The sequence below is a fragment of the Lissotriton helveticus genome, chromosome 3_1, assembly GCF_964261635.1.
Source record: "Lissotriton helveticus chromosome 3_1, aLisHel1.1, whole genome shotgun sequence".
NCBI classification, from domain to species: Eukaryota; Metazoa; Chordata; class Amphibia; order Caudata; family Salamandridae; genus Lissotriton; species Lissotriton helveticus.
In genome coordinates, this window is record NC_136061.1 from 93985191 (window position 1) to 94009240 (window position 24050).

A 24050-nucleotide genomic window follows, 5' to 3' on the forward strand; every position below is an offset into this window, starting at 1 on the left:
AAGAGTTTTGTTGATTCCGGCGTAGAGGGTGTTGCCGTAGTCCAGTCTGCTGGTGGTTTATGGTGCTTCTGCAGTCGGGGGGTGGGTGGGGGAAGGTTGGGTTATGGACTTGGATCCATTTGAAGGTCTTATGGAGGATGCAGAGGCAGTTGAAGCTTGTGGATGCGACGGCGTTGATCTGGCGGGTCATGGACCGGTAGAAGTCCAGGATGATGCGGAGGTTCCGAGCATGGTCTGTCTGGGTGGGTGGGCTACCGAGGGTGAAGGGCCACCAGGTGCTGTCCCATGCGGTGGTGCAGGGTCCGAGTATGAGGACCTCGGTCTTCTCGGAGTTGAGCTTTAGGCAGCTGTTCTTCATTCAGGCTGCCACGTTCCTCATTCCTTTCTGGAAACAGAGCATGGTGTCTTCGGGATTCTTCGTGAGGGAGAGGATAAGCTGGGTGTTGTCTGCGTAGGATACAATGATGAGCCCGTGCTGTCTGACGATGGCGGTGATGGGGGCCATGTAGATGTTGAAGAGCGTCTGGATGTGTGATGATCCTTGGGGTACTCCGCAGTTGATGTCAGTGGGTTCAGAGAGGAAGGGCGGGGCGAAAGTCTGACCTCTGGGTTCTGCCAGAGAGGAAGGAGTGGATTCAGTCGAGGGCGACTCCCTGTATCTCTGCATTGCGGAGTCTGACGACAAGCGTGCGATGTGAGACTGTGTTGAAGGCGGCGGAGAGGTCAAGAAGGATGAGGGACGCAGTGTGTCCCTGGTCTAGTAGCATGCGGATGTCTGAGGCGGCGAGGAGGTAGGTCTCGGTGCTGTGGTTGCTGCGGCAGCCAAACTGGGAGGCTTGCAGGATGGAGTTATTTTTGATGAAGGTGGTCAGCTGGGCGTTCACGTGTCTCGTGGTGACTTTGGCTGCGCAGGGGAGGAGAGAGATTGGCACAGAGTTCTTCAGATCCGTTGGGTCAGCCGTTGGTTTCTTGAGGAGGGGGTTTCACCTCTGCACGCTTCCAATCGTCTGGCCAGATGCCGGATCTGAGGGAGGAGTTGATCGTCTGTCCTAGTTCGGGTGCGATGACAGCAGCGACCCTGTGGAAGATGTGAGGGGGGCAGAGGTCTGTTGGGGCTCCTGAGTGAGTCGTCTTCATGGTTGCGGTGATGAGCTCGAAGGATGCGGGGTCCCAGGAGGTAATGGATGGCTTCTCGGCGATGGTGGGTAGTGGGTTGCTGTCTCGCTGAAGTTGTCGTAGAGGGCCTTAATCTTCAGGTGAAAGTAGGAGGTGAGTTTGTTGCAGAGTTCCTGGGAGGGTGTGATTGCCGTGGCTTCACAGGTGGGTTTTGCTAACTGCTGAATGATGAACAATTCCTTGACGGTGGGTAAGTTGGTCTTGACTTAGTCTCTTATGAAGGACCGTTTGGTGTCTCTTATATTCTGGTGGTATTCCTTCAGGGCTCTCTTGTGGTTGTTCTGGGCTTCTGTGGTCTTCTGGTTCCGCCAGGTTTTCTCCAGGCGTCTTCAGGAGCGTCTGGCTTCTTGGAGTTCTGTGATGAGCCAGGCAGCCTTCAAAGGGCGTTGTTTGGCATGGTGGCGGAGAGGTGCCTGCTTGTCGGCGCGGCAGGAGATCCAGTTGCGAAATTCCCTTGCTGCGGAGTTGGTGACGGTCGTGCGCTGTGGGGGGTCTTGGAGGAGGGCGGTGTTCAGGTGTTCTTCCATGACCTTCCCCAAGTTCCGTCGCGGTGGGCGCGGGGTGGTCTTGGGTGCGGTGGTGGTATCGAAGGTGAAATGGACGCAGTGGTGGTCTGTCCAGGGGGGCTGGGTGGTGTGGCTGAAACAGATGTTTGATCCTCCAGTTTGCATGCATGAAATATTTATTTGGTCTGTTAGGAGGAATGTTCATCAGTACGGTTGTTATAAATGGGATTTCTGGTTGGCTAGGGCTTGCACCTAAGCCAGGCAGAATCCATGTCTCTAGTCAGGGCAAGGGAGTTGCACGCCAAAATAACCACTGCTCACACCCTTGGTAGCTTGGCACAAGCAGTCCGGCTAATCCCGGAGGCCATGTGTAAAGCATTTGCGCAACCCACCCAGCAACAACATACTAGGCACACCACAAAAGGAACTCCACACAGGGTTATATCAAAAATAGCCTTTGTATTATCATAAAACACAGTAGAATAGTAATCGCACAATATACACCTAACAGTCCCCCTGACCAACTGGCCTTCTCAAAGGGGCCCAAAATGCACTATGTCCAAAGTGGCAGAGCGGCTGCCAATGCAGCAGAATCCATGTGCGCAATTGCGCAGAGCTAAACGTTGCAGCTGGCACTAAGTGCTGCACAGCTGTGAAAGTACAGGCTTCATGGAGGGGGGGTCGCAGCGGTAATACGTAAGGACACCCACGTTATCGCTCCCACTTCCATGACTCTCCCTGATGTGGATAACCTGGTTTTTAGTCTCGGGACCGAGGCGGGCGCAGTTACCTTTATGGTACTCTACCGCCCCCCCCAGTCCATGCCCTCCTTTCCTGCATCGTTTATTGAACAGCTCGCCAGCCTTGCTACTTCTTCCCCACGTATAGTTATCGCTGGGGATTTTAACTACTGGTTTCAGCATAAGGACGCCGGTCCCCATGCCTCTGAACTGTTTGAAGGCCTCTCGAGCCTGACCTTCAGCCAATTAGTCACCTCTCCTACTCATAGTGGTGGTCACATACTTGACCATATCTGGGTCCACGGGGTGAAGCCCTCCCATCCGCTTATCACGCACTGTGTGTGGTCTGACCACTGCCTTATTGACACCACCATTTCCGTGGTGGGTCAGATTAGGATCCCCCTGCGGGAGGGTGGGATGGCCCGCAAGTGGAAGACTGTTGATTCTTCCAAACTGTTAACCCATCTGTCTCACACACGTCCCCCCACCCTCAATAACCTTGACATCAACGAGCTAGATGGCCAAGTCTCCAACTGGCTCATATCAGCCAGCGACACCTTTGCCCCATTAATCAAGTTTCCTCGATCCCGCCACAGCAACTCACATAAATGGTATAATCCATATCTCAAAACCTTACAGCTGGAGCTTCGCCGATCTGAACGCAGATGGAGAAGAGACTACGGCCCGCCAAGCAGAGCCACTTATGTGGCAGCTCGCAATAAGTATAGATCCGCTATGTCTGCAGCCAAGAAAGCCCATGTCTCTGAGAGAATTTTACGTGCCCCCTGCAAGTCGAAGGAGATTTTCAGAGTTCTGGACGAATTTACTTCTGACTCCAGAACGCTCCTGTCCCAGGCCCCGACTCAGGAATCCTGTAACGCACTTAGCACTTTTTTTCTACAAAATATTGTTCTGATTTAAGGACACTATCCCAGTCTCCTCACTGGGCGCTGACTTCGGTACTCCCCCTCACAATGCCTTTTCTTTCACTCAGCTTCCTCCATTAGACCCTACCTCCTTAGCCAGCTTGGCCGCTCGTATCAAGTCTGGTTCTCCTGACGACCACTGTCCACCTTCTATACTGTGTGACATCTGCCATTCCCTACCTGACTGTATTCTCCCTTTGCTTAACTCTTCTCTCCTCTCCGGGACGGTACCCAGCTCCTTCAAGGAGGCCGTTCTAGTGCGTCTGTTGAAGAAGCCTGGAGCTGATCCTGCCGTCCCGGCGAACTATCGCCCCATCTCTCTCTTACCTTTTCTTTCTAAAATCTTAGAGGCCCATGTCACTGCCTGCCTCTCGAGGTTCATCGAGAGTTCCACCTTTCTCGAGGCCAACCAGGCCGGTTTCCGTCCTGGCCATTCTACAGAGACTGTGATCCTGGCGGTTCTGGATACCTTGAGAGGTGGAGCCGACAAGGGTACCTCCCAGGCCCTGGTACTATTAGATCTATCGGCCGCCTTCGACACGGTGGACCATAACATCCTTCTCCACCGTGTCGAACAGGCCGGCATCCAGGGCCTGGCGCTGGCATGGGTTAAATCATTCCTCACTGGGAGATCCCGGTCTCTCAGCCTAGGCACATTTAGGGCACCTAGGGAATACCTGCCTTGTGGGGTCCCCCAGGGCTCCTCTCTATCCCCTCTTCTCTTTAATCTTTATCTTCGCCCCCTTCTTTCTTTGAGGCAGTGGGACGTCACCGTCTTTAACTACGCGGACGACCTACAACTCATTTTCTCTCTAAACTCTCCCTCTGCTATTCCCACCTTCCAGGCAGTTATGTCCCATATTTTTCAGTGGATGTGTCAGAACCAGCTGAAATTGAACCCAGGAAAGACGGAGCTCCTCCTGCCGGGTAAGAGCTCCGTACACTGGGGTCCACACTTCTGGCCGGCAGAGCTTGGCTCCCCCCCCACCCCGGTAGCCTCGGTGAAAAGCCTTGGGGTCACCATTGACGCTGGGCTCTCTCTCGGGCAGCAGGTGGGGACGGTGGTTTCCTCCTGCATGTTCCAGCTACGCAGGATTAGGAAGGTGGCTTACCTCCTCACCCCCGATGCCCTGCTACAAGTCATCATGGCCCTCGTCCTCTCCCGCCTGGACTTTTCGAACTCCATCTATTATGGTTTGCCCAAATGTTCCATCTACAGGTTGCAAATCATTCAAAACCAGGCGGCGAGATTGGCCCTCGGGATACCGAAGTGGCAGTCTGCCAAACCCCTCCTTGCCAAGCTTCACTGGCTCCCTGTCAGCCTAAGGGCTGCCTTTAAGCTTGGCTGTCTTGTTTTTAAGTCTCTTTCTGGTGCTTGCCCCGCTTTTCTGAAATCTCTTATTCGACCCTACTGCCCCTCACGTAACCTTAGATCCCTTCATCTACATCTCTTGGTGGTCCCTTCCTTTAAACTCTGCAGATCTGGTGGTCGAAGATTTGCCTTCCTCGGCCCCAAACTTTGGAATTCCCTTCCTCTCCCAGTTAGGATCTCTGGTTCTCTCATTCAATTTCGCAAATCTTTAAAAACCTGGCTTTTCCCACAACCTAGCTAAATTCCCTCTGTTCCTCCTCATGTACCTTTTCAGCGCCATGATACCCACGGTGATAGTGCGCTTAATAAATACCCCCTTAACATAACATAACATAACATGGCGGGCACTCGGCGGCACTGCTCCTCAGCTGCAGTGGCCCACAACAGCGATAGCGATGATTTTCATAGTACGGCAAATGCGGACACTCTGCGGCACAGCTCCTCAGCTGCAGCAGCCCACAATAGTGGTAGCGATGATTCTCATAGGATGGCAAATGCGGGCACTCCGCGGCAGAGCTCCTCCACTCTAGCGGCCCACAATAGTGATAGCGATGATTCTCTATGGATTATAAATTCGTCTCTCAGCGGCAACAGCTCCTCAGCTGCGGCAGCCCACGATAACAATGACTTTCAGCCTGCATTCCCCGCAGTAGAACCATAGGCTCTGGAATTCTCAACAGAGGCCTCACATGCGAGGAGAATCCCCCTCAAATAGGAATCCGGATGGCTGATGGGTGAAGTCTAATGTCCCTGAAACTTCAGCAGGAGGCAAGCTCAAATCAGGCCCTTGGGTAGTTGCTTCAGCAAGATGGATGAAAATTTCAAAGTCGTTTCACTCTGGTTACACGGACAGAGGATTGTCTTGGCATCCAGTAGTAACACTTTCTTCCTCCAGGAAAGAATTAAAATATAGCGCTCGCAGGGAGCATTAGCTCCAAAAGCAAAAGTCTTCAGCAATCAAGGGGGCAATGCAGGGCCCAGGGAGGCAATCCCTCATGGCAGTTCCTCCTGGGCCCCAGCAGCAGCATGCCCCAGCAGGATCAGGAACACCACATCATCCTAGAGCACCATGGAACTGAACAATTTCATGGGGTCACAGCCCCTTCACTTATACCAGCAAAAGACTTTGTTCTCACAAGTCACTGAACCCAGCCAGAACCAGTTCGGTGTGGTCCTGGAGCACTTTGTTTACAAGGCTGCATCCTGCCTTTGAGGAAGAGGGAGTCTGCCATCAGCCACACATTGGGAAGTGGAGCCATCATTCACCTTGCCAGGCACAGCCCTGCTCAGATCAAAGGGTCACCCCTCCCCATACTTCAACTGCAGATCTCTCTATTCAACCCACGTCTGGCTCAGCCTGCCCTGTCCCTCCAAATCCAGACCTGCAATTCATATCAGGCAGGCAGACACCCAGCACACAGAATTGCCAACTTCTAAAAGTGGCATTTCTCACATATCATAATAAATTAATAAATCTGCGCGCACCATTGGCGCAGCATTTATTCTCACAATTTCATACATACCTGACTTGACCATACTGCTACTCTCATAACAGGAATTACCACTGACACACACTGAGTAGGTAATCCCCCATGCATTCCTATGGATGGCAGGCCACTCACTCCCACAAATGTAACCCAGAGCGCACACACTTTACACTGGACCACAGGGCTTAAGTGCCCAGTGGCGTAAAACCACTAACACTCCCCAGAGAAAAAGGCTGGGAGAAATGCAAACATTTTAGGGGTGAACCTGCAAAAAGGCCCAAGTCCAACAACGGTCAAACCGTGCATCTAGTAATATGGAAATGATTAATAGGTGACATGAAACAGGCGGTGTGTCAGAAGTATTCAGTGTTTGACATTTTAATGTTTGAAGTATAGTTGGACACCCCAGATAAATTTTCTGAAGATAATGGAGTTGGGATTTTTTATTTTGTATGCCCACCTCTTTGATAGATAATTTGGAGTACTGTAGAGGAGTGCCTTAAGTGTGATGTCTGCTGTATTGAAGATACCCCTCTCTATTGCAAGGCACTGCAAAGAGCTCAGGCATGTTGAGATGCGATTAGATTTTCTCAAGCTCCAATCCTGCCTGACAATTGCATGCAGTGAGAAATAAAAAGACTAGCACAGCTCAGTTTGGGAGTTTCTTTAAATGGAGATTTCTCGTAGTCCAGTCTCAGGAGCAGAAGGATTGCACTAATTTGAAAAGATTGATTTCTTGGCTGTTTTGGAGCTGTAATTGTACTCCTTTGGTAGTTGACTTGATGTGTGCTTGGTAGTGGTCTGACCTATTAAAGTAATAGGGAATAGATGCTGGAAGCTCCATTTACATGTTGAATATACTAGGAGAGAGAATTGAACCAGTGGAGACTCCTAGTTGTAGCCTGGCAAGTTTGGTGATAATTGGTTTTCATTATGCGTAGGCATCAGTGTTCCAAGTGGGATGAGAACCAGCCGAGAACTGTGCATTTCAGGATCTACTGGAGAGTGGAACGATTCCCCATGCCAAAGCCTCCTGTCAATTCAAAGATACGGAGACAGGAGTCCCCTTAAACCACAATGCAAATTGCTTAGTCAACGATTTTTTACAGTTGTGGTTTTCGTACTGCCTCCTGTCCTGAAGTCCGATTGGAGTTCAAGTAGCGTGTGTCTCTAAAAGATGTCTGGAGAGCACTTAAAAACTCTTCAAAGTCTTTAACTAGGAAGGCAGATTAGAGAACCATCAGATATTGATAGAATAGTGTGTTGCTATCCCCCATGCTTTTGAATTAATCCTGTTCCGTGTACTGTTAGCGGTTCAAATTGAGGTTAGCGGCTGGGCACGGTTTGGGAGCATGTATTGGACGCTTAGCATCACACACCAAAGGCCCACACATTCGGTAGAGTCAATTCCCAGAGTAGAATTGATTATATCTACTATATGTAGTAGATTTAAAGATTATGCTTAGAATAGAGAGCGACTATCATCCACTCCAGTTGTTGCTCCACAATCGATTACTCCCTAGCGCAACAAAGATAAACGAGATAGTCCACGCAAGACCCGATGACGTTTAAGTTAGTAATAACCGTCCCTCACTAAAATGGGCACATATGTTGGAGCATGGCGAAGTATTGGCAGGTATCTATAACACATTTGCCAATACTTTTGATAGATTTATGACCATACTATTGGAGGAAAACACATTTTTAGGTTTGCAGCTCTGGTTCAGCTGGTAACTAAAATGCCCAAAAAGATTTATATTTTTATTTATTTATATAAAGGTTTATATAGAGCGAACTTGATCCCGAAGGATATCAGAGCGCTTTACAATCAAAGCGCTTTGTAGCGCGATCTTTACCCGAAGGTGTTGGAGCGCTTTACATAAGAAGCAGTTGCTAAACAGAACTATTTATGTAACGACGTAGCAGCGGGTGCAGATTTTCCTGAAACCTGGAGGGGGCGGAAATCGTTACAATTTTTAAAAAGGGCAATAGGTGCGACCCAGTAAACTATCGCCCAATTAGTTTAATTGATATTTTACAAAAGATCTATGCAAGGCACATTTTAAATCGTATGAACATATGGATTGAGGAAAGCTCAATCCTTTCAAAGTTTCAGGCAGGGTTTAGACCCAAAATAAGTACCATTGATCAGGTTTTTAGATTTTGTTGCCTATGTTGGAAGTACGTAAATATAAGAAGTTTGCACTTATATGTAGCCTTTGTAGATCTTAAGGCTGCGTTCAATCAATCAATAAATCACGAAATTTGTAGAGCGCGCTACTCACCCGAGCGGGTCTCAAGGCGCTGGGGGCGGGGCTGCTACTGCTCAAAGAGCCAGGTCTTGAGGAGCTTCCTGAAGGAGAGGTGGTCCTGGGTCAGTCGTGGGTGGGGAGGGAGTTCCACGTCTTGGCGGCCAGGTAGGAGAAGGATCTTCCGGTGGTGGTTCTGCGAATCCGTGGGATGGTGGCGAGGGCGAGGCTGGCGGAGCGGAGCTGGCAGGATGGCGAGTAGAATGTAAGGCGGTTGTTGAGGTATTCTGGGCCCCTGTCGTGGAGAGCTTTGTGTGCGTAGGTGAGGAGCCTGAACGTGATCCTTTTGCTGACGGGGAGTCAGTGCAGGTCTCTCAGGTGGGCGGAGATGTGGGAGTGACGGGGGATGTCCAGGATGAGTCGTGCAGATGCGTTCTGTATGCGCTGGAGTCTTTTCTGTAGTTTGGCTGTGGTTCCAGCGTAGAGAGCGTTCCCGTAGTCCAGCCGGCTGGTGACGAGGGCCTGGGTGACCGCCTTTCTGGTTTCGGTGGGGATCCACTGGAAGATCTTTCGCAGCATGTGGAGGGTGTTGAAGCATGAGGATGAGACTGCGTTGACTTGCTTGGTCATCGTGAGGGAGGAGTCAAGGATGAAGCCCAGGTTGCGTGCGTGGTCCGTGGGCTTGGGGGCGGAGCCCAGGGCAGGGGGCCACCAGGAGTCGTCCCAGGCGGAGGGGGTTGGTCCGAGGATCAGGACCTCCGTCTGGTCTGAGTTCAGTTTCAGACGGCTGAGCTTCATCCATTCCGCGACGTCTTTCATTCTTTCCTGGAGGCTGGTTTTGGCGGTGGTGCGGTCTTTGGTGAGGGAGAGGATCAGCTGGGTGTCGTGAGCGTAGGAGATGATGTTGAGGTTGAGGTTGCGCGCGATGGCTGCGAGGGGGCTCATGTAGATATTGAAGAGGGTGGGGCTGAGCGAGGAACCTTGGGGTACGCCGCAGATTATCTTGGTGGCCGCGGCACGGAAGGGCGGGAGACGGGCTCTCTGGGTTCTGTCGGAGAGGAAGGAGGTGATCCATTCCAGGGCCTTTCCTTGGATCTCGGCGTGGTGGAGGCGGGTTGTTAGGGTGCGGTGGCAGACTGTATTGAATGCGGCCGATAGGTCGAGGAGGATGAGGGCGGCGGTTTCCCCGTTGTCGAGCAGGGTCCTGATGTTGTCGGTGGCTGCGATGAGGGCAGTCTCGGTGCTGCGATGGGTTGAGGGAGTCGTTCGTGTCGAGGAAGGCGGACAGTTGCTTGTTGACTGTCTTTTCGATTACTTTTGCGGGGGAAGGGAAGGAGCGAGATGGGCCGGAAGTTCTTGAGGTCTGTGGGGTCCGCGGTGGGTTTCTTCAGGAGGGCGCTGATCTCTGTGTGCTTCCAGCTCTCCGAAAAGATAGTGGATGTGAAAGAGTTGTTGATGAGATTATTCCCTGAGATCTGCTATGGGAGTCCTTGAGTAGCCAAGGGCTGCCAGTAATCTTTTGGAATAGATCATGAGATTTGGGCTATAAAAATGATGCACCAAAATTAAGGGGAGAAAGGATACCAGCTCTCCTTTAAGCTGACGACACTATATTAATATCCCAAACGCCCAAGGGACTGCAATGTTGAATAAACTCGTTCTAAACATATTGTAACAATAAAGGCCTTAAGATCAATACTAACAAGACGAAATACATGGCCATAAATCCCTATAAAACTTTTCGGGAAAACTTGGTTTTAAATGACGAAGTTGGAGTACGTAGAGAATTTGTTATTTGGGTGTTTGATTGGATACTAAATTATCATGGAAAACCCACATAGAGCGAAGTAAAAGGACTTTGAAACAAAATACGCTACCAATTATGAAAAGACATGGGAACAGTCTTAGTAAGGCTTTTTCCCCAGCATTAGAGGTATTTAAGTATAAAGCACAATCTGCAGCGTTATACGAGCTGAATTATGGGGAACCTTGTGCAGAAAGGTCTTCGAGGTTTGCGAAAACAAATTTTATAGAGCATTGCTAAGATTGCCCTACGCACACCACTAATACTAATTATTCTCGATCTGAATATGAAACGTACTGATCATCATGCGATTCTGAGACCATTGACGTTTTGGGTAAGACTTTGGTCGACACCGGAGTTGTTAGACTATAAGGCCGGTTTAAAAGAAATACTGGAATTAAATCAGAATAACAGGATTTAATGGCTAAGACCTGTTTGTCCATGGCTGAAAAGGATTGGCCTATCGCAGTTTTGGGATGATCCATCCACATTAACCCAAGACTCGAAAAAGGTTTTGAAATCTTCATTCTGGGCTTATATTGAATACAGTGTGTTAAATGAACGAGTGGGTGGAACTCTGAGTAAGTTCCTTCTGTTTAAAGATAGTGCCTACTTTAAGCAGTTTTTTGACGAGGTCTATCCCCCACTTGCTAAAACATTGTACATGAAATATAGATATGGTGTATTTAACAAACACAATTGTAGCAAGGTGGTCAAATCACATTGAAAAGACAGATTTATGCACCTTATGCTCGGGTAAACCCAAAGAAGATGAGCGGCATATCCTTTTTTCTGTCCTGCCTATGTTGTAGCTAGGAAAAGATGGCTCAAACCGCTCTGTTTAAATCTAGGAGTGAGATCATATAAAGAGGCAGAGAGGATTCTAAAGACGGATACTAGACAGGTTACTGTCTTTGGCATTAGCAGGTTTTTGCTAGCAATTCATTTTTTACAACAAAAGTGGGCCTGAAACTTTAGAGAATTTTTGTATTGCAAGGCAATTGTTTAACACCTTCGCTGCGGCGGCTATTCCACCGCAGCGCTAAGGGGTCGGGGTGCCGCACGGCGCACCCATGCTGGTGACGGAACCGCTCCGTCACCAGCCTCAGTTGAGCTGTGCTCATGTGGTTCCGTCATGGCCCCGCCCGCTCAATAGAACGCGCCGCGCAGGCGCGAAATCAGCGTCGAGCGGGCCATGACAGAACCGCTCCGTCATCAGCACATCGCTACCGCGGCTGACGGAGCGGTTCCGTCATCAGCGCGGAAGGGGTTAAAACAATATAGTAGCCCCAATGAGATGATACTCTTAATTGCAATGCTTCATTAATTAAGTGTGTATATATATATATTAATTGTTAACTTTTTAATAACATTGGAATTCTTGATTGGTTATGGATTCTAACCTCGAATATCATATGTACTTTTTTTTATTCTTGATGCCTTTTTAACCTATTTAAATTAATGTTTTAAGATGTAAGGATTAGATACCCCCCACCCGTGCTTCTTTTGTATAAATTGCTCTTATCGCTATTTGGACTTTGTAACAATATTAGTTGATGTTTTTATGTATCTTTTATGGTTCTAATGTACCGAAATAAAGATTGATGATGAATTAATTGCTGGTGTATTGGTCCATTGTTAAATCAAAAATGTCCTCTTGAAATGTATTTCCATTTTACTTCACCTCAGTAAATTGCTGTGATAATTTTGGTAAATATATTGCACTACTATTATCACAATTTATGTGCAAAAGCATTACACATGTCGTCTTTCCTTCCTTTCTCAGGTGGAATGAACCTTCTTTGTTGAATGCCTTTGACATTCCTGTTGGATTTTGCTGGCAGAAAAGTCGTTTCCCTCTGGCTAGTGCCACTTGGTGGCAACCTTGATTGCATATCTGTGGAGCTTTGGCAATTCTGATCTCCATTAGGAGGCTGACACAGCATTATCACGGTACCCTGACATCAAAGCCAACATGGTGCTATCACAGAGACAACGAGATGAGCTGTAAGTGCACTTTTTTCCCTGCTCCTCAGTTTAAAGAATTTTTTTAAAAATATTTTGGAAAGTAAGATTGTGTCTTAAAACGTAGCATATCAAGTGGTCATTCTGAGTAGTGCAATCTGTTTAGGTCCTACACCACCACTGAACATATTTCAAACTAATGGCGTTCTATTGTTTCTAAATTGTTTACATTTTTATGCAGATGTATGTGTGTGTGGTCAATGCAAATAGTATGAAAGCGTGCATCTGTGAGGCCAAGCATTTCATTATGTAATTTTTAGTTGTTATGGTTTTGTTTTGAGGTAAATTCTGGAGTTCGTGGTAAGCAGATTTAGCCCCTTTTAGTGACTGACAAAACTATCTAAAAATGTTTAAAGCATGTTGGTTTGGTTCCTTCATGCACATACATATCTGGGCAAGAAACCCTGGATAGATTTACACCAAATCCTGATTAGAAAGTGACACTGGGTTGCACTTGGAATCCTTTTCACTGGGTTGCACTTGGAATCCTTTTTTCTCTCAGTTTTATTTCAATCTGAACACCCGTTTTAGGATAATAAGCAACCTTTTCTTTCGAATCAACAGATAATCTGACAATAACTAAAGTGAAAATAAACTTGCAAGTTCAGCCTTTGTAACACATAGCCGGGAGCTTTGGAAGGATATCGGGGTGCACAGGGACGTCTCCGCCCTGCAGTTGGGTTTGCACAATAATATTTTGCAAAAGTAAAGGCTGATCATCTCATGAGAGCAGGAGTTGGTCTCCTTTTCCAGTAAGAAATGCCTGTTTGCAGTTTGCAGCAGATTATAACACAATTCCTGATCTTGCAATGGACTGCAAGGACCTAGCCTTTTACAAACTGCCTCATAAAAAATGACTTTCATAAGACTTTTCTGTTTGAGTAGTGTTGCAAGGCTCTTACCTCCTACAATTAATCTAAAGCATGTTTTGCTGGGAAGAATAATTTGGAAGAAGGCTGGAAAGAAAATATTTTGACGTCTTTGTGCCATCTCATGAAACCAAAACACTTTAATGGTTGGCATATCAGCTTTGGACCTTGAGCCTAACTTTTATAAATTCTCAAACATCAGCTGCCTCACTGCAAGTCCTCCAAACGTTGAATAAATGTGTACAGATTTATATTTTATCATTCCATCAAACCATTATGTGAATTGGTGACCTGTTACATAGTGATGTCACCTGTTTGTAATGTGAAAAAATGTAAAAGAAATTAACTGATGAAGATGTGGCATTCATGTTTGGGGGCGAGGCAGAACTTGATCCCAAGGGCTAGTGCACAATACTGTTGACAGAACCAACATAGATGACATTAAATGTAATTGTTTTGCAGAATTTACGTATTGCTTATACCCCTATATGGGATGCTGAAGCGCTTTTCTACATGGGTACACTGTGTAGAGGGTGTGTTTGGAAGAATGTTGCCTTTGTTTTGATCCGAAGTACAAAACCTGTTCAAGGCATGTGTGCTGTAGATACACATGCTTTGCCTACTCCCGCCATCTAGTGTTTGGTTCGGATGTTTGTAAGTTGTTTTTCTACGAAGAAGTCTTTGCAGTCACAAGGTAAGGTGGCTCCTCCTTTCGCTGATAGTGCGCATGGGCATCGACTCCATTGTTAGATTGGGTTTTTCCGGCATTGGGTCCGGACGTGTTTTGCTGCGCTCCGATTCGAAACAGTCAATCGAGATCCCTTCGGTTCACAATTCACTGTACCCTCGTCAGCATTGTTTTCAATCGCGTTACCATCTTCTGCGTGTCGAAGAACTTCGGAGAACTTACATTATCCATAAAAACTCTGACCGCGGCCTTTGGCCCTAGATCTTCTCCAGTTTTCACTCGAAGATCCTGCATCCAGTCTTCTGCTGATGCCACGGACGCCGTTACAAATCTGTCCTAGGTGCCATTCTAAATACCCGCGCACTGATCTGTAACCTTTGTCTCTCCCCGGAACATAAAGAGGAAGACTGCGACTCGTGTAGGTTGTTCTGTTCGAAAAAGTTTGAGACTGTCGCGATTGATGCAGAGACATGTACTGACAGTCCATCGAAGAAACTCCTGATTTGTTCGGTGAAGAGGCCGTACCAGAAGAGATGGAGGTGGCGGCGGGAAAGGCCTTTTCCGTTGAGGACTCTGTTTTAGAGTTGGAGGTCGAACTCTAAGCGACCACAACGTTCCATCTAGACATTGTGCTGTGAGTACCAAAGCCCCTTCCCTACGAAACCCACTCCAATCAAGGCAAAGGCTTACGGCCACCCCTGCAATAAGGCCAGGGTCGGCACAGACTCTGATTCCAACGCCCCTCCTTACGGCACAGCACCGAAACAGTCAAGCCTTTTGGTTCGGGATCGAGCCGAGATGATGCCCCCTTGATTCTGAAACATTCGGCATTGAAAGATCAAAGACAAATCCATTTCGGCACCGAAAGACAAAGATGCTCCCTCAATGCCACCACAGCCGAAGCTGTAAAAAATGCAGCACAAGCTGGATCCTAAACAGAAGATCATCCACATTAACCCAACACCTGGACACATTACCACTACACTAGTGATACCACCACCAAAAAGAAAGATAGACACGGAGAATAGAATACCTCTAAAGAAGAAAAATGACATAGCCATTAGTCCTATTAATATTCCTCCAACCACTTTAACCTGTCATAACACCATCGGACCCATTACACCTCCAGGGTCTCCATACATAGATAAAGACATACCTGATAATCAATACGAAGATTATCAGCTACATGACCCATGGTATGATTATAACATTGATCCACGGAGACATAGATCCTGATCTGTATCTAGCCAAACCTACCTCTCCTGATATCAAGAGTTAATTGCCAGAGCAGCCACTTATCATGGGGACCCTTTAACATAAAGAAGACCTATAAGAATATTTTCTTTTTGAAACTCTAGGAAATACACACTCAACATCTCAGTCTTTGCCCATGTCTACCTATTTGGCAGTCAATAACAACAGACAAATGGGTGTTGGATATTTTCCAACATGGTTACTGCCTGGAACACACAAGCAACCCTCCCCACATTCCCACTTGCGTTCACAAACTGTCTTTAGAACTCCAACAGGAAGTACAAGCTCTTGTAACAAAAGTAGCTATAGAACTCAGCCCATTACACCAACAAGGAACAGAAGTATATTCACTATACCACCTAATTCCCAAAAAAGACTGTTTGTAAAGGCCAATATGGGACCTCAAAACGCTAAACTTACATATGGTCAGAACACTTCCACATGGTTACTCTGCAACAAGTACTTCCCCTTTTACAACAAGTCGACTTTGCCAATGCTAGACTTAAAGAAAGCATACTTTCATATACCCAGTCACCCAGCACATCGCAAATAATTCAGATTTGTGATCGGGGAATATAATCAGTTCAAAGTACTTCTCTTTGGAGTAACAACTGTACCCAGAGTGTTTACCAAGTGCCTAGCAGTAGTAGCGGCACATCTGAGAAGGCAGCAAATACATGTGTTCCCATATTTAAGCGATATGCTCACATAAGCCAACTCATCTCTAATGGGTACATCACACTCAGATTACCCTAATTCTTCCACATCAGTTGGGATTCAGTCAATATACAGAAATCCCATGTTCAACCCAATCAGCCACAACCATATCTAGGAGCCATTCTAAACACTCACATAACATGGACATTTGTAAAGAGCATGTATCACCCGAAGGTCTCAAGGCGCTGAATAACAGATGTATAATGTTACCCAACTCAATGGTACTCATTTTATCGACCTCAGATGGATGAAAGGCGGAGTGGACCCGCCGGAATTAGAACCTGTGACCATGAGGTCGAACACAGGCCCCTCACAGTGGATGCATTAGTCCACTGCGCCACCAGACCCGGCTGGCTCTAGCATATCCTAATGCTGCTAGGATTCAGAAATTACACTGTTACAACAGTTTCAAGGCAACAAGTACCTCCCAGTCAGAATATTTATGCAGTTACTAGGGATGATGGCAACATGCATATCGATAGTGCCTCATGCAAGACTAAACCTACACCCTCTACAAGAATGCTTAGCACGTCCGTGGAATCAAGCACAGGGTCAACTGACAGATCTAGTGTTGGTGGACAGCTGCACTCCTCGCTCTCTGCAGTGGTGGAACACTCAAAAGTTGTATTAAAAACAAGGCGAACGTTCATTGACCCTATACCACAAGTCGTGCTAACAGATGCATCTCTCAATGAGGTTGGGGAGCATACTTACAATTGTTGACATTTCAGGGTATTTAGAACTCCAAACAGCAGAACTATCACATCAACTACCTAGAGCTGCAAGCAGTTATATTAGCTTTGAAAGCTTTTCTACCTCACCTGGTAAAGAAAATTGTCTTAATCCAGACTGACAATATGACAATGCACTATATACAAAAACAGGGAGGGACACACTCTACAACTATCACACCTCTCTCAGACCATTTGACGGTGGGAAATTCATCACAAAATCCATCTACTAGCAGAGATGAATGAAACAACGAATACAGGAATGGGAACTTCAACCACAAGTTCTCCCTCCGTACTTTCGAAAATGGGGATGTCCACAAGTAGACTTCTTTGCCACTGCACAGAACTAAAAATTCCCAGACTTTGCCTCCAGGTTCCTACATCCCCTCTCCAAAGGCAATGCCCTATAGAGTCATAGGTCAGGAATATTTGCTTACGCTTTTCTGCCTCTCCCTCTCCTTCCATTTCTAGTTCAGAAACTCCAGCAGATCTCTCACACTGATTCTCGTAGCTCCCACCTGGGCTTGTCAACCATGGAACGGTCAGTGATTCCACATAAGAATTTTCACATAACATCAATTTTTTTTCACGCAGAATGTTGGCGAAATCAGATATTCAAATCCCAAATACCTCAAGCTTGCGATTTGGCTTCCAAAGTCAGTTTGGTTACCTAAACCTACCACCAGACTGTGTGACAAACCACAAAGAAGCAAGAAAAACTACCACTAGAGCATGTTATGTAGCTAAGTGGTAAGATTTGTCAAATATTGTAATAATAATTCAATTGATCTGCTAGATGCATCTATACAAAACATTATTTGACATTTTTGCATATAGAACGGGTAAGCTTAGCCTACACATCTATTTGTCGACACCTTGCAGCAGTAGCTGCATATCTTCAGAACAGGCAACATTTATCTTTATTTAAAGCACCTGTGATCAGAACTTCTATGGAAGGCCTTAAAAGAATAATACCACCCAGAGTACCACCTGCCTGGAACCTTAACATTGTTCTTACTAGACTTATGGGCCGGATGTTTGAACCATTACACAATTGTTCACTGCAATTTCTTTCATGGAAAGTGGCCTTCTTAATAGCTATTACTTCACTAAGACGAGTTAGTGAGTTACAGGCATTAACCTTAGAAGAACCTTACTTTCAACTGCAAAAAGATAGGGTTGTTCTACGTACAAATCTAACATTTCTTCAAAAAGTTGTCTCTGCTTTTCACATCAACCAATCAGTTGAGTTACCTGTATTCTTTCCTCAACCTGATTCTGTAGCAGAGAGCTCTACACACACTAGATGTCAAAAGAGCATTATTGTGCTACATTGAGACGACAAAAGATTTTCGCATAACTACTTTTTGTTGCTTTTGCTCCACCTCATAAAAGAAAACCCATCTGGAAATGCCGCATTTTGAGATGGATTGTCAAATATATTCAAACTTGCTATATAAAAGCTAAATGAACTTTACCAGTACCTTCTAGAGCACATTATACTTGCAAAATAGCATTTATAGCCTTAGGTAAAATTCCCACAGCGGACATATATGTAGGACCGCTACATGGTCTACACCACACACATTTACAAAGCATTATTGTGTAGATGATTTAGCACGTCAACAGGCTAGTGTCAGAAAGGTAGTGCTAAAGACACTCTTTCAAACAACTGCAACACCCACTGGTTAGCCACTGCTTTTGAAGGGTACTGCTATACAGTTTATGCAAGGCATGTGTATCTACAGCACACATGCCTCGAACGGATTATGTTACTTACCCTGTAAGCATCTGTTCTTGGCATGTGGAGCTGTAGATTCACATGCGCTCTCCCTCCTTCCTGGACACCTATGGATGTTGCAGTTCTTATTCACATTTTATACGCATGGCCATCGCTATACTACACTTCATTCTTGTCCTCTTGAGGAAAAAGAATTGAACAATAGTGCGCATGGGCATAGACTCCATCGCCTTGCCATTGTCACCTTGCCTTCTGACTGCAAAGACTTCTTTGAAGAAAAACAACTTGCATACATCCAGACCGAACACTAGATGGCAGGTGTATGCAAAGTATGTGAATCTACAGCTCTACATGCCAAGAACAGATTCTTACAGGGCAAGTAACCTAATCCTTCCATGTCTTGCATTATGCCCACTGAGGTGTGATTATGTTACTAGATGAAGTGTGAGAGACACACCGGTTTATGGTTTTTACTATGCTGGCAGCTTTGAACAGCTCTTCAGATCCCTTTATAGCATTTCTTATGGTTATAGCCGGCTTAGCTGGTGACTGCATTGGGTTGTCCAATCTGAGATGTCTATAGCTGTGTCCCTGAGCTGGCATTTTTGAAGGGAGAGAGAAGTGGAGAATCTGTTGTAATGGGGATTCATTATCCTCCTGTATCAGTGTTATTGTGAAATATAAAGTAGCAGTCAGAGTGTATAGATAATTGGGATCTGTAGTGGTGTAGTGTATTAAAGTGTGCAAAATTGTCCAGTAGTATGTGACACATCTGATCAGTTATCCTATGCCCGTTCCTTTGGGGCTTACTAGTTTTTCGCTGATCAGTACTGGTGATGGAAATCCCTCATAGTAGATGTTTTAAATGAATGCCATACGGACCATAGGTCAACCTTTCTTAGCTTGCCTGCATATTGAAAGCAGTTTGTTAGTTGGGTTGTTTCCAAAACTGAGGATTGCACTTGAGTGTGCGCTGTCTTTCTGGGCTCTGTTGCCCGAATGTGGGGTGGTGCAGTTATCTAGGAAATATGTGTTTTGATCAGTCTTTGGAGTTGTACATGCTTCTGAGTACTAATATTGCTGGCTGGTATTGAGTTCCCAAGCTTGTGGCGATACTGAGAAAGCAGTGTGCATCCAGTTAACTTATAGTAAAGTAGAATACATGGTGCAAACCTGTAAGCTGTATTCTGTTTTGTTTGCAATGCTTAGATTGAATTTATAGGTATAGCGGTGCTTTTCCTTAGGATGTTCTAAGGATTATAGAGAGTACCTTGAACATTACCCTTACACCTGTAGGTAGCCAGTGAAGCGATTGCAGGGCTGGAATCGTGTGTTATCTTGGGTGAAGGTGGCGAAGAAGTCTTGTGACAGCATTTTGAATGACTTGGTTCTGATGAGCTACTTCTCTGGATCTGTTTTTAATTAGTGCAATTCAGGAATTAGACTTCGGGCCGGGGTTATTCCAGAAGTCGGGTGAACCTAGCTTTTGTAACACATTTTCAGTGTGGTCAAACCAATTAGTTTTTTCTGAGCCCTTTTATTTCAAAATGTATGTGAGAAATTTTACGTAAGTGTGGGGTACAGGGTTAGTTCATATTCCTGCTCAATATAACACAGGTATAAGATGAGCTACCTCCCCAATGTTAGGTGGTTTAGACAGAGATGCTCACATATTTCAATCTTATGATTTTCATAACTGATTTCTACATACAAAGTGGTCTTCAACCTGCAGAGCTATTTTGAAGCAAATAAACAGATTAGCTTTATCTTCTCCATTAGATATTGCTGCGAACCTTTTGTTTACCTGTGTTAGATGATACGTTTCAAAATTGCTCGAAAACCAAAAATGCCACCTATATCTTTATCCGTAGATACCAGATTAACACGTTTTATCAGAAGCACAATACATTAGGTACATCAATAGGTGGTAATTCCATTCAATTGTCATTCAACCACTCCATTTATTTATAAACCAATTAACAGACTATAGTGTAAGTTTTTTTCTTTCTTTCAATTTTTAAAGATTACACAGCTTTAAAAAATAGGACTCTGCTGGGCAGCATGATCGATCTCCTTTAAAGCAGCAAATGGCACAATAAATTATCTGCATTTTGGCCCATCCCAGGTGCTGGTATATTTTTAAGTATAAATATCCATCCTAGGGGACTATTTTTCCTCAACACAACTTAAATGGAGCCCGTCAACAAGCTTGTCTGGAGACTTTAATTGTTGTGGAAGTTAAAAAAACAAACAAACAAAAAAATGACATGGCCGTTCTATCGATTTTTTTTTTTTTGTTTAATTTTAAATCTTTTTGCCACATGATTGATTTGTAGGCTAAAGAGAGGCAGCACGCATCTACTATATTGGCTTTCTCAAACAAATTGGGTAGTGATTTCCTTTGTCATTGCTTATGCATGTAAGAGGTAGATTAAAGTGTATAAGTATATGATGTCATCTGATACTCCACCTCTTTTCGATCAATACGTTTTAAGAACACAATGAGCCCTAATGAATTTCCATATAGTAACGACATGCAGTGGCTAGCTGGGCTAAGGAGATTGTATAAACTTTTTCCATACATGGGTAAAGAGAACTTTTACTATGACGGAAGATTTGGGGTCTCCTTTCTGTTATCCTGTAGACATCTTTTCAACTTAAATCGCTTGTATATAACAAGGATCAATTATGAAATATAAACTTTTGGTGGTCTGTACAACTGTGATCATAGATGGAGTGCTTCTCCCTTCAGTCGCTCTTGTGTATAGATTTTCTAAGTAGGGTTAATTTCACAGATAAAACTCTCGGGGTCCAATACCATTATTTCGAAAGACCAAATTGTAGCAAGTACTGTCATAGCTGCTGTTTCACTATTGATACATTAAGATGAAAGTACAGCTTTTCTTTATGTTAAAAAACAAATGCTGTATTTTTCGGAACATATAAACATGAGAGTACAAGATACAGTAGGTTACTGGTAGAAATAATCTGTGGGCTAAATGTTTGAGATGATTGTAAATGAAGTACACGCCATTGAAAAATCAGACTTGGGAAATCCTTCTCTGGTTGAAAACCGATTTTGAGCTTCCTGTCATGAATCTGGATGCCTTTTCCCCAGAAATTTTTCAACAGGGCTAACCTACCAAGGGGTTCTTAGCAAGAGATCTTCCGCATGTTCATATTATGTGGACCTGGGACAATTTCTGGGTTTTTATTTTCAAAACATTGCTCTACCTTTAGCAAAAATTATCTTTTTCTAAAAAGAACTCAAAGTAAACTGTTTATAACTGCAGTATCCACATAAATGGTTGACTGTTACTTCAACTTAGTTTCTAGGTCCTCAGAGCCTACCTTCGCATAAGAAATCACTCTTAGAGGAGACTACAACGTGTTTTTCTTTCTACATTGTGAAACTGGTTCCTTGGGTAACTTTTTGTTTTGCTAAAAATGATTTTCCTCTTTTTCCCTAAGTGTTTTACATTTGTCCCCTTTTCTTATTTTCCCGCTATAACTACCCCTCCCTCTGCCCCATATAATAGTTAACAGGTCTAAAGTGGCATTTTTTGCTTTTTTACTGCCAGGTGTCTTTTGTCCTCTGGGGTTGTTCTGGGAATGTCAACCAAACTGTCATCTTGATTCTAAAATGTTGTCATTTTTAGGCACTCTCGGTCAATCTTTTTAAGAGATGAAGTGCATGGAAAAGTTCAATAATAGCAGGCGCCCATTCTCCCCACCTACCTGGACTGGTCCTCCGTCCAGACAAGGCCCTTTCTGACCCAGCTCACTGCTGTGCCAGCGATGGTTGCTCCAGTTCATGGGCTCTTCTGCTTTCCTCCCCTTCTCCACCACCGTTCTCTTGGTCTCTCGCATCTTTTTCACCTTTTTTGCCCTTTGCCTTTTTCTGGTTTCTCTGCTTCACTGCTCTCTTGGTCTCTAACTCTCATCCCTTTTAACCTCTTTTCCCTTTCTTCATTGCCTTTTTCTGCCCACTGCTTTTGCTTGCTCACCCACTTTTTTCTCTCATCCTTAGCACCCCTTGACTCGGCTTTTGCTTGCATCATTTGCCTGTAGGCACTCTAATTCTGCCTTTTCTTTGCCTTTTTGCCATTTTTCCGATCTCAACGCTTTTCTGCCCCTTTTGCTGCTCCCAATGCGTTCACTTGCTCGCACCTTGGGCATCAAGGTTAGTAATGACCTCTCCATGCACGCCCAAGTCAGCTCCGTTGTTTCATCCTGTTTCTTGTCCCTCTGTCTCATCCGAAAAATTTCCCGCTTCTTTTCTGCCACTGCCCTTAAATCGATCATCATGGCTCTCATCACCTCCCGTCTTGATTATGGGAATTGCCTTTATGTTGGCATCCCGGCCTTCGAATCACGACAGCTACAGGCAATCCAAAATCAAGCAGCCCTTCTCATTTTCCATCTCCCCAAATCTTCTCACATCACGCCTGTCCTCCAGTCCCTCCACTGGCTCCCGGTGCACTTCCGTTCCTTCTTTAAATTAGCCTGCTTAGCCTTTCTGGCCTACACCCACTCTGCTCCTCTCTTTATTGTTTCTTTAGTCACTCCCTACACCCCGTCTCGCACCCTTCGTTCCTCATCTCTTCTTCTCCTTCAAGTACCCTGTTTCCGCAAATCTCGAACCGGTGGTACCCGCTTCTCGGTTTTGGCCCCCCAGTTCTGGAACAGCCTTCCGTTGTCCATTCGGTCCATTCCCATCTATTCCTCCTTTCGTAAAGCCTTAAACTTTTCTTTTCTCCCAGGCCTTCCCAGTTTAGCCCCTTGGTAGCACTGTAGAATCTGACTCCCCCCCCCTCCCCCCCTCCCCCCAGCGCCAGGAAGCCGCTTGGCCGCAGTGCGCTTTAGCAAGCATCTTTTCATTTCATTTCATTTCACCCCTCTCACACTCCTTCCTTGCACTCCTGCGAGTCTTCCCACTTCTTCCTACCTTCTGTAGCCCCAGCTACTTAATGGCGGGCGAAGACGCGCTAAAGGTTATAAGCTTGTCTGCACCAATCCGTGCCTAGACGGCGCCCAGCACCACGAACCCTGTTCCATCATCCTCTGCAGCTTTACCACCACTGATCTCTGTTCCTTTGACCCGAGACGCACAACAAACACTGACACGTCACTCGAAACTCCGACCTTTTACCTTCACCCACTGTAATTTCACCTGTAACAGCACGCACGTCAGTTCACCGCTCAGCCCCCTGCAGCAGACCACACCAGTAGAAGGACTCCAGATTGCATGCATCCTCCAGAGCACACGCTCACTGTGCAAACCCACCACAGAGTTTTGGTATCTCATCGTCCCCCTCGAAGCAGACGTCTACTTCCTCTCAGAGATCTGTCTCAGCCCCAACATCCACCCTGACATCTCCACTGTGCTACTTGATTGATACAAGATTACCCACCGCATCAACAAGCCAGGCAGAGGTATTGCCATCATACACAAGGAATCCATCCAATTCTCCACCACAACAAATGATACCACCAACCTCCTCGACAGCATGAAAAACATCTGCCTCACTCAACACGTCCAGCGATGGCTCAAGTACAGCCAGGCCACCAAACTCACCTGCACCAACCACTCCATCTTCCACTTCAACATCACCAGCCCACTGACCTCCACCCCCACTCTGCCCCATGCCCCCCTCCAATTGCAGCTGGAACAAAGTGTCCGGGGCCAAATGGATCGAAGCCGTCAACACCATCGACTCCCAACTCCTCCAGCAAACTGGATCACAAACTGCACTGACAGCATT

The 24050-nt window shown here is 45.8% G+C and overlaps 1 protein-coding gene across 4 annotated transcripts in view; it reads left to right on the plus strand.

The window, feature by feature from the left end:
* Positions 1–24050, plus strand: part of PAFAH1B1 (platelet activating factor acetylhydrolase 1b regulatory subunit 1) — a 593618-nt gene that overhangs the window by 147592 nt on the left and 421976 nt on the right. For all 4 annotated transcript variants that reach the window (XM_078679307.1, XM_078679308.1, XM_078679311.1 and 1 more), the window contains one exon: positions 12047–12267. In XM_078679307.1, the coding sequence (XP_078535433.1) occupies positions 12236–12267 (32 nt within the window). In that variant the 5' untranslated portion in view covers positions 12047–12235. The remainder of the gene's footprint in view (positions 1–12046; positions 12268–24050) is intronic.